At 33.8% G+C, this 15,127-nt stretch overlaps 1 protein-coding gene across 2 annotated transcripts; it reads right to left on the reverse strand.

Moving 5' to 3' along the window:
• Positions 1–657: 657 nt before the first annotated feature.
• Positions 658–11,141, reverse strand: LOC130636775 (noggin-like). 2 transcript variants are annotated; one of them, XM_057446619.1, is made up of 2 exons: positions 9,228–11,141; positions 658–2,300 (listed from the first exon to the last, which is right to left on the reverse strand). In XM_057446619.1, the coding sequence occupies exon 2, from the start codon at positions 2,286–2,288 to the stop codon at positions 1,611–1,613; it is 678 nt and encodes a 225-aa protein (XP_057302602.1). In that variant the 5' UTR covers positions 2,289–2,300; positions 9,228–11,141; the 3' UTR covers positions 658–1,610. The 2 variants fall into 2 exon arrangements, with proteins under 2 accessions (XP_057302602.1, XP_057302603.1); XM_057446620.1 differs by lacking the exon at positions 9,228–11,141 and adding an exon at positions 7,053–7,985.
• Between the last annotated feature and the right edge of the window lie 3,986 nt (positions 11,142–15,127).

The following is a 15,127-nucleotide window of genomic DNA, read 5'->3' on the forward strand; positions in this document are numbered from 1 at the left end:
GAAGATCCGAGCCAGAATGAGCAAGAAACTGTTCCAAATTTAGACAAGCATAACTCGGGAGCGATAGGTTGTCATTGGAAGGGCTCTATGTGTCTTTAAAAGAGGACGAAATAACCTACATAACGGTGTGCAAAACGCTCTCTCTAGATTTTCCCCCGGCCTCCCATTGTAGGATCAAGTTAGGATATGTCTAGGCTGCAAAAATTAAATGCAAAAACTAAAGAATGTTTTTAAGTTTTCTCGAAATAAGTTTACTGAGTCAGAAGATCCGGGAAAGCAATCGCTACTGTTAACATTTCAAGAAAAAAAGTGTTAATACTCGAATCAGAAGGTTTAAATAAACTTTAAACCTTCTTGTTCGAATTAACCTTACCGTGAATGCTCTAAATAAGTATTCGGGCGTAGATTTTAGGGGGCGTTAAATAGATATTGGACTTATAAAAAAATTAACAAATAGAATATTCATTTTTGACATATACCTAAAATTTCATCATAAATAAATTGCTTGAAGGTTTTAGCACAGACTGTCCAGTTATTTTTTTAAAGAAATTTTTAGTGGAACGCTTTGGGGACGGGGTTGCCAATTTTGTCAATTAATTCTTTTCTGAGGAAAGGGATAAGGGTAATTGGAGGCAGGCGTTCAATAAAAACTGCGCGTTTTCTAGGTCTCTTTCACCTGAATAGAAGGTTTTCTTACTGATATGTTATTTCTCTGATATATTTCATTACTTTACAAACTTTTATCAATTTTATATATATACACCGTGCGTTCAAGTTAATACAAAAGTAACAAACAATAATAAATATAGAATCTCGTGAATTTTCAAGTTATGGGGGAAATAAATAAAGAAAAAAAAATAAAAATAGAGAGAAAAAATGTTTGTTTTTGTGTGAGAAAAAAAGGTACTGTACTCCTGTTTCATTTTAAGCCGAGTCTTCGTACGGACCTATTTGGAATGAACATCTTCACTTGAAGAAGAATGTCCATTAAAAAAAACCCTTTCCCCTACTACTCTCACTTAACAATATCTTCTCCAAAAATGAGAACGTTAATTCGATACATCAAAAATGAGCGTCCATAGTTCAGTATAGTGAACACGCTTCTTTTAACGACTTTCTGTCGTGGAAAATTTAGCACATTCAGCTTAGAATTATGGTGAATTACTTTCAGTATATTTATTTGGAACAGAAAAACATCTCGAGTATCATGTTCTTTCAGGAAAAAACAAATATCCTGCCCAATTAGTTAGACGCTTTTTTAAAGTGGAAAAACATAAGAAAGTTATTAGCCTGTGGTCACACGAATTAATTAAACAAACTAACCTAAATCTTAATAACATACTTAAGTACAAGGCGCCATGATAAATATGAGAATGCGTCACGATAAATTTTCCGGTTGGCCTCGATGACACCAGCCTCTTTTTTGGTTTTATATACGTCTCTTGCATGATTATGGAATATTTATTTATTATCCATATACTTCTAGATTATCACATGATGCAATTTTATGTTTCCATTGTTGATAAACCATACATTCATCACTTCGAAATGACTTTTTTGGTTTTCCTGCAATTACACATGCTTTTAAAGCAATTAATTAATTTATTTATTTATTCATTGCAACCACATTTGCATTCTGCAAGGACATCGAGATCCATTGATCTCCATTTACACCCCGAAGATACGGCATTGTAATCGTTCAGACAAGTGTATATCAACACAGCTACTGTCTTCCATTTTGACTTTTCACATTTCATACCCGCGGGAAATGAACATGTCTTTTTTCTTGAGCACGATCCTCTTTTAATAAAACGCGGGAAAATATTTTCACCCAGATCAATCCATCGATAGCGAACAGGACATTTGGATAAATTCCACAGCCACTGCTGAAACTTATACGTTAATCTTTTTCCATATTCCTTCTTCTTTCCACTCGGTTTTCTCCCGAAGAATTTCATGTTTTTCAGTTCCTGACTCATTTTCGGATTACTTTTCACTTCAGCTTCGTTATGATCTTTTATTTTGATCGTACTTGGTTCTCGCGCTTTCAAAGACTCAGGTGTAAGTATAGAACTGAATCGCGGGTTGTATTTTGAACCAAGTTGGCTCAATAAACTTTTAATGTCTTTCTCAGCAGCCTTAGGTTTTTGCAACGATTTAAAAAGTGGCAGAAAGTCTTTTATATCCGGCTTAAGTGGGGAAGTTTTTAACCTTGAAAATGTCAACGTCATTGCTGAGCATATGTCTGTGTTGAATAACACGACCACCAGAAGGAACGTGATTTTCATGTTGTTGTTGTTCTGAAATAAGAATGTTACATTACAGTGATACAAAATGTGACAAGTTACAAAACAATAAAGATATATATCTTCATCATCAACAACATTACCAAAAACAACAACAAACAATAACAACAAAATGCAGCGGAAAACAGTAACGACCGCCATCTACCTTCCTTCCTACTTTTACAAAACTAATTTTAAAAAGTTGCAGTATACCACAATTATAACAGATTTTTCTTCTCACCTCAGATAACAATCATATTAAACAGACTAATAACACTTAGCATGGCGGCACGCAATCTCGATTATGTTGTGAACTGACGTGCTGCATATCGATTTTGTTTTCATAACGTTTGGTATAATCCACTTCCCTATTAAACCTGAAGATTATCGTCTACAAAATGTCTTATTATTGTTTATTCTTTCGCGCCGCTACGCTTAACAAGCATTATACCAGTGCAAGCAAGATCGATGTTATCTTCTTCTATATTCATACACTTAATATATATACTGTACTCCCACACGATGAATATAAGAATTAGTTATTAAATAAATCATGAATAAAATTAACCTTTCTCTTGGTAATTTTTCTCCCTGGTTTTATACAGACGGAAAATTTTAGAGTATTGCATTTTATCACACTAGCAAATATTTGGATTAGAGGCCACCTGTACTGCAAAGTCTGTTGAGAGTAATTTATTTTTTTCAAAGCTTTGCAACGAATGATAACAAACGAAGTTTTTTTGCGACGTGTCGGCGTTACTCTAACTAGTTCGCTTCTAAAACGTCGTAAGAATTGTTTCGTTGTGATAGCATGTGGACTCTTAAAAAAATTTCATTTCAAGATTTATATTCGCCGTAATAGCGGACAGGATACACCGTAAAGCTCTAGTTGTTATAAAAACATTTATTTCCAAACAAAGTGTCGATCCGCAAATACGCAGAGTTTAAAAATCGGATTAAATTTTTACGGTGACCGAAAACGATATACACAAAGCACAATAAAGTTAACTGCCAGAATCTCCAAGGAGACGAGACGATATAATAACATAAGGGCAATTTTTATATATGGAAAGTTCAAAGGACCCAATAAAGTAGTTCCAGAGAATGAAAGTTGCAGTCAATGGAGGCTCTCTCTATTTTTCGTTTCATGCAAGTTTCGTGATCCTATGTGTAAATTTGACACACATCTGTGAACGGTTTTTCTAAATGAATTCAAAGTTGTAAATAGGGCTACAAGTATTTCATTTTCGTCATCAAACTATCTATTCATGCGGAAAAATGTCGGCTTGCCTTATTCAAGCATGTTCTTTTAAAAAAAAGTCAGAAAATATGATAATGCTATTAGTGTGAGCAAAAGAAGATAGGAGCGAGGTTTGAAACTCCTGAACACATACTTCACAGATTAGTGTTCTCATTTTGATGAACATAGTTCGGATTTCCTTGCCAATACAACACGCGAATTGTCATTTCACTTGGTATATTTTAACACGTAATGCGCACATAAAATTTAACATTAGTTCTAACGTTAATCTGAGGTTAGCGAGACATATCGCGTGAAAGAAGAATGCAGTCAAGGATGCTAAAATTAATCTGATGGAAAGTACCGCTTTTAAAAAAACAGATATCCTTAAAAATTTACACAGATAAATGTGACGCAGCTCTTTCAATTCGGTTTCCGTACTATTAGTATTGTCGGAAAAAAATTCGAAAGATTCGTTCTTATTTTGTAGGGTTTTTCAGCGAAATAATTGAGTCAAACACGTCACAAGTCGTCACTGCAATTGCTACTACTGTTTCTATGAAGAAATCAGTGGAACTCCTTCCCATTGTTTCTTTTTTCGTTTTCTAATATGGTAACCACTAATTAGAAAGCGAAAAAAAAGCCCTGGAAAAAAGAAGCCCTGGGAAAAGAAGCTCTGGAAAGGAGATTGATAAGAAATTTTTTAAGTACGCTTTTTACAGAGCTGTAACGTTTTTGTCATAAAAGGTTTAACATTATTCATTTTTATTATATATGTTCCCTGTACCTCTCAAACACGTACCTCTCAAACACGTACCTTGGTGCAATTAACAAGGTTCACGATTTGGTTACAACACCGTCCTTGCCAGATCATTTTTAGAAATAAAGATGGATAGTGTGGAACAAGTGAGTAATGTAGAAGCCAACTTCTAGTCACAGATGAACGTGGTCCCATAGCCACGGGACAATGTCACCTTCCAGGGGTTTTGTCTCTCACTAGCGTTGCGCTTATTGGCTGATAGCGTCGCAATCAGATATACAAATATAAAAACAAGGCATGGGATCGAGGTTGGTGCAACAATCGTGCTGGTAATCAAAATATGTTAGCTTATTAAGTGACCTAGCTGTAAAGGATGTCGGACAGAAAAGAAAAAATTGTGAATAGACATCAATACATTTAGAGCTTAAAACAAGCGGATATCATCCAAAATAGACTACCCACTGCTTAGCCTTTCCGTTGATAATATAAGCCTTCATTGGGTATTCAAATTTTGGCGAATTTTAATAAAAAACAACACAACTCGAATGTAAAACATACGAAAGACAATTAAATGAAGTTTCCTAACCTGAAAAATAAATATATACAAGCTTTGATGTTATAAGAATATGCTTTATAAGAACACCCGGCTGAGATTTCAACTTAAAAACAAAAAGTCTAATGTTTAAAAGAATAGAGAAATGCGAATAATGACCAGCCTGTTTAGAATATTGATATTCTTATAAAAAAACGTGTGCGACAAAGGACTCGATCATATTCAGAAAAATCGTGTAACATTTGTTAACACTATCTACCACAGAGTGATAAAAAAACATTCTGTTCAAATAGAATTCCACACGATTGTTTGAAAATATAGATTGATGAGGTGGCATACTATATAGTGGGGTAAAAAAATAGAATATTCGTCTCTATTTTACGCATGCGCTCTAAAGTTTTTTTATATGGCACAGACAGATTGTCAAACATTTTACGAGTCAAGGTATGGTAACATGCAAAGAAAATTTTAAACACGTACTTTTAGAAACTCTCTGTTATTGAGAAGTTTTTTTGCAAACTAGATTTTGTTGTCGATTACAATTGTTTGAAAAGCAAAATTTATATATCTTGTTCATCCAATATGTGGCAAGATGAAAAAGTTAAAAAGAAGTTAAAATTTTTGCGACTTTTCTCACTGCACAAAATATGAAATAAAAACAAAGTTGCAAAAGATATAATCTACATACTTACAAGATATAAAACTTTTATGTCTGCTTGATCAAAGTAACAAAAATTTATAAAGTTCATACGAAAAAATTGTATCTTATATATACACTTTAATTATAACGTCGTAATCTCTCTTAATAAAGCAAGCAATGAGCACTATAGAATCTTCATTTCCTAGTTATTTCGCAGATTAACATTCGTCAGTCACACGAAAAAAAGTTGTTTTTTATAGTTAGTGCTAAACAGGCCACCAACTAAGTTATCGCATTTTAGATTGTCGTCTTTTAACAAATGTTGTAGAGATGTCACACAACAAATGTTGTAGAGATGTTGCACAACAAATGTTGTAGAGTTGTTGCACAACAAATGTTGTAGAGAAGTCGCACAACAAATGTTATGGAGATGTCGCTCAACAAATGTTATAGAGAAGTCGCACAACAAATGTTATAGAGAAGTCGCACAACAAATGTTATGGAGATGTAGCACAACAAATGTTATGGAGATGTCGCACAACAAATGTTGTAGAGATGTCGTACAACAAATGTTATGGAGATGTACCACATTTTCTTTACCGTCCACCGATTTTTACCGATTTCATTCTTCGGTGGCTAAGTCATTTTTGTGCTTAAAGATCCAAATGTCTTAAAATGAGGAAACAGATGTGGCACATTTTTAGTTGAGATTTTTTTATTTTGTAATAAATTCCTTTGTATATATTATATATTATTATAACGTGACTAAATTTTTTACCGACAAGGCACTACACTCTGAAGTGAAATTTGTATACAGACAAATCTTCGTATACATATTTTAAAGCTACTTGTGCGTTCCATTTTATTCACGAGTTGCGAACATTCCCTTTTTAGTGGAAACATTAACAATAATTACTGTCAATACGTAAAAGATTTCTAAGACAATCGAAAAGATTAAAAATAGCAAATCCGACCTTCTTAACAAAAATTCCTGACAAGCACAAAAATTAACATGTGAACGTCGATAGAATAAAAAATATATACATTTTTCCATATTCCACACCAAATGGATGAAAGAGTTTTATTAGGGAAGTTTAAGACTAAAGTGTCTGATCTAAAAAAGATTGCGAAATGGGTCATCAGTCTTGACTTTCGTGACTTACACGAAAAACATTTTGTGGGTTAAACAAATTATATTTGCGCTGCGATTCAACGTAACATAACGACATTCAGTACATACTGTTTTTTCTTATACACACTGTTTTAAATAACCAAAATCTTATAGAAACAACAGCCACCATACCCTGGAAGAAACAGCAAGAATTGGAAAAACAGCAATGCTTTTTACGAGACATGCCCTGTGCAAAAAAACATACAATCTTTAGATGATAATTAATGTGATTAAAAGTTGTTCATTGCGCACATGGCTAACTGAGAAGTCAAAGCGCCTTCCTGTGTAGATAGTCAACAAGCAACATGTACTCAACAGTCGAGCTTGTAAAATACAGAAACTTAAGCAACATTGGGCTTGGTGCCCATAAAAAAAGTTTGTAACAATATATATATATACTTGCCTATTTATGAATTTCAGCGAGTGGATATATTATACTTTTACTAATAGCCACTCGTTCTGTCGACAGTTCCACTCTCAAGTTGTTTGTTATATTGACTATTATACTTTATTATATTATATATTTACGTTTGTATGCTTTTAATAACAACAACTTGTTTATTTTGTTGCAAAGCATAGAGTAAACATGTTAATTTCACACCCGTTTATTACCAAAGCGTGAAAAGACGATTCCCGAGGTCTATTTTGTACGGATGCTAAAAACACATTCACGGTTTACTCACAACACCCTCCTTGTCAGATCATGCTTAGAAAGAAAGATGGATAGTGTGCAAGAAGTGAGACATGTAGTATCCAACATCTAGTAACGCTTCTTTCCATTCACTCGTTCTTCACCGCAGCTTTTAGCGTTTAGTATTTGCGCATGCGTATTAGAATTTCGGTCTGTCCGCCCTGCCTAAGTTTGACAGTTTAGAATAGTTAACATTCTAATGTTTGCCGACGTACAAATTTTCAAAACCCATAGAAACTCAGAAAACGTTGCCATCTTTCACATAGTGAGAATTAAGCAGCCTTATTAAGCTGACAGTAACTGAAGTCTGTTTGAGGATGAAAAATTAAAAGCTGTTTCCTAGACTTATGATGAATCGCGACGAGATGTAAATCTTTTATTTACCATCTTACTTTGCTTTGATTTTATAGGAAGGATAGAGCAAGACGTTTTTGTAATAAATCGCGAATCAAAAATAATATTCCCAAGCGCTTCACAATTCTTGCAACGCGACTTTTTATTAAGTATTATACGTTAGCCCATGGAAAAATATACACCTTTTTTTTATAGAATACGTAAAGTTCTAACCAGGCTAGTCATTTTTCCCTTATTCTTATTTCTCTATTGCTGTAAACAACAGACCTAGTGATTTAAACCTGAACCCCAGTTTGATGTTCTTTTAAATTTATATTCTTATATAAAAAACACCTATGTGGCATTTTTTTTCGTGCGTCGATATTCGGCACGACTGTGACCTCACGGATGCAGACAAATTAAAGAGATTTAAAGCATAAAATGGGGTCAAAATTATCATCAAAGGAAAATGACCTAATGCAAAAAAGAAAAATAAGTGGATTACTTGTGCTGCTCTACTTTATTCAATGGCACCACCCACCCACCCACTGAAACACCCACCCACCAGAAAAGGAAGTGGTTAGTGGTAGTGGTTTATAGTTCACGTGATTAGCCTTACTAAATTATGAGAGATATACCTTGTCAAGACACGAGGGATCACAAAGGCTGTTCTTGTGTGTTTAGAGCTCACATTTATGGTACCTTTGAAATTACTGCCAAACTATTACGTTAGAGGTTGAAAATCTTAGAAAAATTGTTGACCAGTTTCTCCTTGCGTTTGAGTGATTGATTTTTGGGAAATAGAAAGCATTTCGTCGTGAACGATAAACAATTACCTGATACACACAAATCCCATTTTTCCGCTCAATACGTCATTAGTTCAACTTGAAGACAACAACGAAGAAAATACAGATGCCATGCTGTCTAACCGAAACACAAGCTAGCTGCGATATTTGAAAAGCATTATTAAAATTTTAAATATCGTTCCAAACGTACTTTAAAATTTCGTAATATCTGAGTTTTTGTAGAAAAAATAATAAAACAGTACATGAATCATTTAGGCTACTTATTGTTAATTCCTATTATCATTGAAACGAAACCACCAACAGAATTGTTTTCATCGTATTCAGCAACATTGACTCAAGAAAAGCAACATCTGAGCACAAGTGTTTTTTCCCGTAAACAGGATGACATCAATAATGAAGTCTTAGCAAAAACGTTAAGCTTGATGATCATTGGTTAATCGCTTAATACACCCGATGATAATTAGTTAATTATTGAGCATGTAGATAGATAACCACCTAGCCCCTTGATATTTCGTCGTTAAAACATAAAACATTTTTGTAAGCCCACACAATCACTAAAATCTTCATATAAAATAATTTTTGAAAGTGCATCGTTGAGGACCCTAATTTTGCAAACCAAAACAAACTCGTTCATCTTCACCTTCTCGCCTTTTAAGGTCAGTGGAAAAAAGAAAAAACGCCTAAAGATTTCCTTACATGCCATAGGCTGAACTAAGATCAAAAATGCGCAGATTTTGCAAAATATTACCTTTGCCTCTTTTTCCTTTGTCCTTGTTTTGCAAAACGTTAGAAAACCACCACAGCGGATATTGATTCAGATAAATCTATTGCGACCTCCGTTGTACTCCAACAACACTGTTAAGATTACTCTTGCAGCCGTTGTATGAGCACTTTGTTTAAATGTTCTGCCCATTCAAGCAATTAATTGTCCATATTACGTATCGTCATGACAACATGGTTTCTACTTGTAAAATATATATCCGGCAAAATTATTTAGACTGGAAAACTCTCACCGAACTGACTTGGTCATTCACTGGGTTTGCAACTTCGTTTCCATTGGTCATATCACTGTCCTAATGGCCGAAACGGTGGATAATTACATAATCGCAATAAAATTTCAGCTTTGGATAATCGGGATAAGTCAGATATTAGTTAAATAAGGGAATTTTCAAGCAGTGATTTACAAAACAAAAAAGAATTAACACAACTTCAGTAAGTCGTGCTAAAAAAGCACAAGAACCTTGTAGAAACCGGGATATTTTTTCGTACATTTTTTGAACGTTGGAAGCGCGACAATAGAGACTCATCACCGACTGTGCTAATGCAAAAGACCAAAGGTGAGATTAATCTAGTTCGTTATTAACAGCAAATGAGACAATTAACAGCTCACAGTTTTCCCATCAATAACTGCTGTGCACTACTTAAAGATGGCTTCTCTATGTGACACCATATAATTGATGACATTAATGAGTGCAGGCGTATGAACAGACAATAACAATATTAAGTCTTCAATTTGATGAGACAGACAATGTTGACTTTTAGGAGTTTTTTACTTGAAGAGTACTCTCCCGTGGCTTAATTATTTTCGGAATTTTATTCCATCTTTATTCGCACATCATATGCTTATTTATTATACAGACCTTCTAAAAGTTAGAAGGAGTTACACTTGTGCATTGTCCAACCTCGTCTCCAGAGCCGTTTTTATAATAAGATAGGCAGACGGTTTAGAAAGTGCCCGCATTATTGCATGAAAAATCCTGGGAACGACGTTGGGTCTCTTATCAATAACATTTTAAACCTTATTTAAGAATTGCATTTTCCTAAAAGTTAGCTATTTTTAAAAACAGCAAAATAATATACACGCGGCTCAACCTTTTTCTATAACTTTATCACATATTTGTCATTTGAAAAATTAGCAAATGGCTCCACCCAAGGTTACCGAAATATGTTGCTTTTTTCTACAATAATATTCCTAATTTCCGGGGTTTTTTAATTTTGTGATTTTTCTTGTATGTTTGACATGTACGGTGTTTGGTGGTAAAAACATAATGGCAGTTTTTATTCTGTCTTTCATGTAGTAATTAGCTAAATAATTATAACACAGTAAAAAAATAAACTTCGGTTTACATAAAGTTTGTTAAATTTTTAACCCTGTTTTTCAGATTGAGTTTACAAACAATTATTTTTACTCTAAATTTGATCTTGGAAAGCATCTTCTTCATTCCCATTTTCTTTATTGCTCAGCCAATAATGTTTTTTGGCGCGAAGTTATATGAGGCCTTCTCGTCAATTATAAATTAGCTTTCTAAAGCTAAATTTACACTTTAAAAAAAATTTACACTTCTAACAGTCTTTTCGAGAATGCTTTATGTTCCTGTTCGTGAAAATGTTAAAGTGTTATAAAAACACACAAACTAACAAAAAGGTTTTATAACAGCCAGCAGAATAACAGATAAACCTAGAGTGTAAACTCAGCTTAATTTTAGGCTTAAAAAGTCTCCAGTGAAGTAGAGCTCGCCAACCAAAGTGAAATGTATATTCAACATTGTAGTTGATAAGTCTAAGCTGTTGCGGTGGAATAAATTGAATTGATAATTTTGGTTTCGTATTCTTCTTCTACTTAAATTCTTCTTTGTTACAACTTCAATTCTATACTCCGTTAAATTTCATTCTGTTTACAAGCAAATTCAGCTCCTATTTATACTGCTTCGAAATTGCTGAATCGTCAAGAAATTTCGCTTATCTCATATAAACAAGTCATGATGACTTAGCATTATTTAGCATAAATACAATATATCATAACAAAAGAAAGAACTATGTTCGATTGTTCGGGAAAATTATTGCGTGAAAAGTCACACGTCTTGTTAAATATTCGTGAATCTAGAACGTTCACGACATAAGCTTGTAGCCATGTTCAGTTTGACTATGTTAAAACACGTTTTTCTGTAATAAGGTTTGTACAAAACCTCACGTAGGCGTCGAAACGTTACAAAATAAACTTTAGGCGGCCTTTGGAACAGCTTGCGGTTTAAATAGACTGTCTGGCTATTTCAGTAATCATGACGAGACAAGATAAAAACGTACAAGCAAATATCAGAATTGGATATTTAATTAACAATTTAAAACAATTAAACTATTTTAATTTTATTCCTCGATCAACCAAACTATTTTCTGAAAATATTTGCGATTATTCTAGTCGTTTAGACTGGAAATATACACGGGCTCGCCCGTCTTTAAATTACACGCTATTTCGTATGGCTGTTGCACGTTGCTTTTCTTGCGGACAGACAGAGGCTATTTTTTTAGAGAATAGCCGGTAGCCCGTAGAAAAATTCACGGGGTTGCCCGTCCTTTATATATTGCATATTTCATGTTTCCGTAGCACAATGTTTATTTTGTGCACAAACAGACAGACGAAATACGGCTATTAATAAAGAGAAATAAATTCCACTCCATAAACCCAAGGGTAGAGGGAAGGAGGAACTCCCTGCTGTAGGTTTCCTTTTGCAAATTTTTGTATATTAACATGTTCTTACTGAAAAAATTTGTCATTTCGCGATATAACAAACATTGATAAATCTAAGTAGGAAACCTTAACACAAGTAAATTAATACATCTTTTCAAAAACATGATAACAATTTACTTGATTTTCCTGTATATGTCGATTTTCACACTTATCGGGGATTTTTTACCATCAACGGGCCAGGTCTTTTTGGACTCAAATAATTTGGAGAGAAAGAGGGGGGAGGAGGAGAGTGCTAAAAAGCCCCGCCCTAATAAAGTGGACAAATGTTTGTTAGAAATTTGGAGGACTACTGGAATAAAAATTTTTCAATGACGTCATCCGGTTTTAGATGACGTCATCATCCTAAACCTAAAAAATAGTGGAACATAAACTTCGGATGAAAAAACTTGGTAAAGACAAGAACGCTGAAATATGACTTTGAAGTTGTTAATAAGAGTCTTTAAAAGATTTGTGACTGATTTTTTCGTGAATCACCGTGACAACAGGTGTGACGTCACACCAAATTTTTTTCTTGTTTTGAATCTAACGAAAAAGGATATATTAATCCTGAAAAACGGGAGTTAGTACAGAAAATTCCAGAAGGGGCATTTTTAACCACGCTTTAACCCTCGGCTCAAATGAATGTCAATGTTGACTTATCAGAAAGTGCGGAAAACATCAAACAAATCTTTATGCCAATCTTCTGCTTTTATTTAATAATACTACATATTTTTTTTTCAAATTTCACCACTTCAACTTAATCCAATCAGAAAAAATCGAGGCGATGGATATTAGGCGTAATGTTTTCTCTAAGCGTATGCAAGAGAAGCGAAATAAATTTGAAATACATAATCAACTCACCCCGGGGTGAAAGTAAAACTTATTATAAAATCAAATCGCGAGCAGCACAACAACTTCTTGAAGAAATTGTAAAATGTATAAGTACATAAGCGATAGAAAAACAGTCTTTCACCATAGTTTCGCGTTTTTACTCCTACGAAGCAATGTGGTTACATGTAAAAATCATAAATCTTCGCCCCATTCTGAAATCTCGCCCCTATGCTAAAAACAGCGGTGAAATCATCCCGGGGCAAAACTTCACCTCTGCAAACGCATCTAACTAATAAGTACAACTTGATTAAGCATGGAGTTGGTTTCACCTCGACGCAAAATTCGCTCGGGGCGAAATTGTGGATGTAAAAGGACCCCGAAAGAAACTCAATCCTAATATAATTGAATCCCTATTATTGAAACCGCATAGATACAAAAACAACAAAAAACAACCGCTCTTAATTAATTAGCTGCGAAAATTTTTTTTATCAATTGCACCTAGCCATATCCTTTCAAAAATGTCAACTTCCTCAAAGATATATCTAAGAAATAAAAATCTCTCGTTTATTCTAACTTGTTGTTGTTAAATTAGTGTTTAATTCCATCTAAGATTTTCTGGTGGTGTTTAATTCTATCCAAAAAATTGACATTGAACTATCGAGACGAAAGAAAAAAATTGTCTCGTTTATTCTAATTATTAAAACCAGTCATCATCATCATTTTAAGTAACAAGAACTGCTTTTTTATCGTCCCTTTCAAATTATTTATTACCTAGTTGTATTTTTTAATCTCTCCATTTGCTTTTTAAATACCATATTAAAAGTTAGTGATATTTTTAGTATTATACAAGCGTTTTTCCTCTCCATTTGAACGAAAGAATCAGAGTAGCCTTAGCGTCAGATTTGTCACAAACACGTAAACTTAATAAGCTGTAAGTACTCTTAAACCATTTTTAATTTTGTCACTGAGCAACCGACATATTTGACATACAGCTAATGTCGGTCAGTGCAGTTTCATGTTGCACTGTAAACAAAGATTCATTCATTTGCAACGATGCTTAATTCACTCGCTTATTCACTCATCACTTACCCGCAACTTCACTCATTAATCCGACTCATTTATTCATTCATTCATTCATTCATTCACTCAATTATTCATTCGTTTATTCATTCATTCATTTATTTATTTATTCATTCATTCAATCATTTATTCCTTTACCCAAATAGCACTATCAGTGTCTAGGCAAACATAAAACAGAGAGCATGGAAAGGCTAACTGGAAAAACGATTTGCAGAATTGAAAAACCAGAAACATCTTACCGTTCTTTATACTACTTTCTTCAACCGCTCTTTTTTATTCGTACTTCTTTTTTACGTTCAGTTTTTCTTTGTATCGCACATCAACCTGTCTCCACGTTTGGTCGAGCTGTTCCAAATCACGTCACAAATTCGTAGTTAGAAAATAACTACTTGAAATTCTCTCACACAAAGAATGTCCACTGACTAATATCTATTTTTTGCAAAAAAATTTCTTACTTAGCAAGTTTTGCAGTAATTTTCTACACCTGTAATGTCAGCTTGTCATGCGTCTCGTCCTCTCATCATAAAAGTCAAGTTACATGAATTGGTGTCTCTTGCAAAATTGACCTGTTTTATTTTAAGCACGTTTACATATGCAAAGAATGTTAGAATTGTATTTTTAGGCTTGTTTTACATTGCTTGGTTTTAACCTTTTTTTTTAATTGTCTTATTTGAAACTAACGTTACAAACAATAAAGCTAAAGAGGTATTTACAAAATTATTTCTGTTTTTAGATCTAACATGTGTTTTTGCAGTTATAAATACAGTGGTTCGTAATTTACCTTAAAATTGTATTTTCCGAAATTGGCATGTTGTGTGGTATTCTGAACAAAAAGAATGCAAAAGACGTGCTTGTCCTCAAAATTAAACTAAGAGTGACCTGAGTGAAAAGTTAAACTTTTCACGTTAAAATTTGTTTCTTTTAACATAAACTTGTGAAGGGTTTTCACTGAACATCTGCGAAAAAGAGCTTCACTTGTGAAGGGTTTACACTGAACATCTGCGAGAAAGACCTTTAATTGCGTCCGTGGTAAGGACAACTATGCAGACCTTTAATGACATTTGTCGCTCTTCATCTGGGATGAAAACGACAATTTTGAAATATAGTGTAAGAAATACTCTTCATCTTTGATGTCGTTTCCGCACAAGCTTCATAAACCTTGTATTTCTTAGCACCTAGAACGTGAAGTAGTGAATGATTTTCTCAGGATGTACTTCAATTTATAGACAGAC

Source organism: Hydractinia symbiolongicarpus, chromosome 3 (assembly GCF_029227915.1).
Source record: "Hydractinia symbiolongicarpus strain clone_291-10 chromosome 3, HSymV2.1, whole genome shotgun sequence".
Classification (NCBI taxonomy): Eukaryota; Metazoa; Cnidaria; class Hydrozoa; order Anthoathecata; family Hydractiniidae; genus Hydractinia; species Hydractinia symbiolongicarpus.

Excerpts from the sequence above, each read along its gene's own strand:
- LOC130636775 (XM_057446619.1), bottom strand. The coding sequence starts at position 2,288 with ATGAAAATCACGTTCCTTCTGGTGGTCGTGTTATTCAACACAGACATA.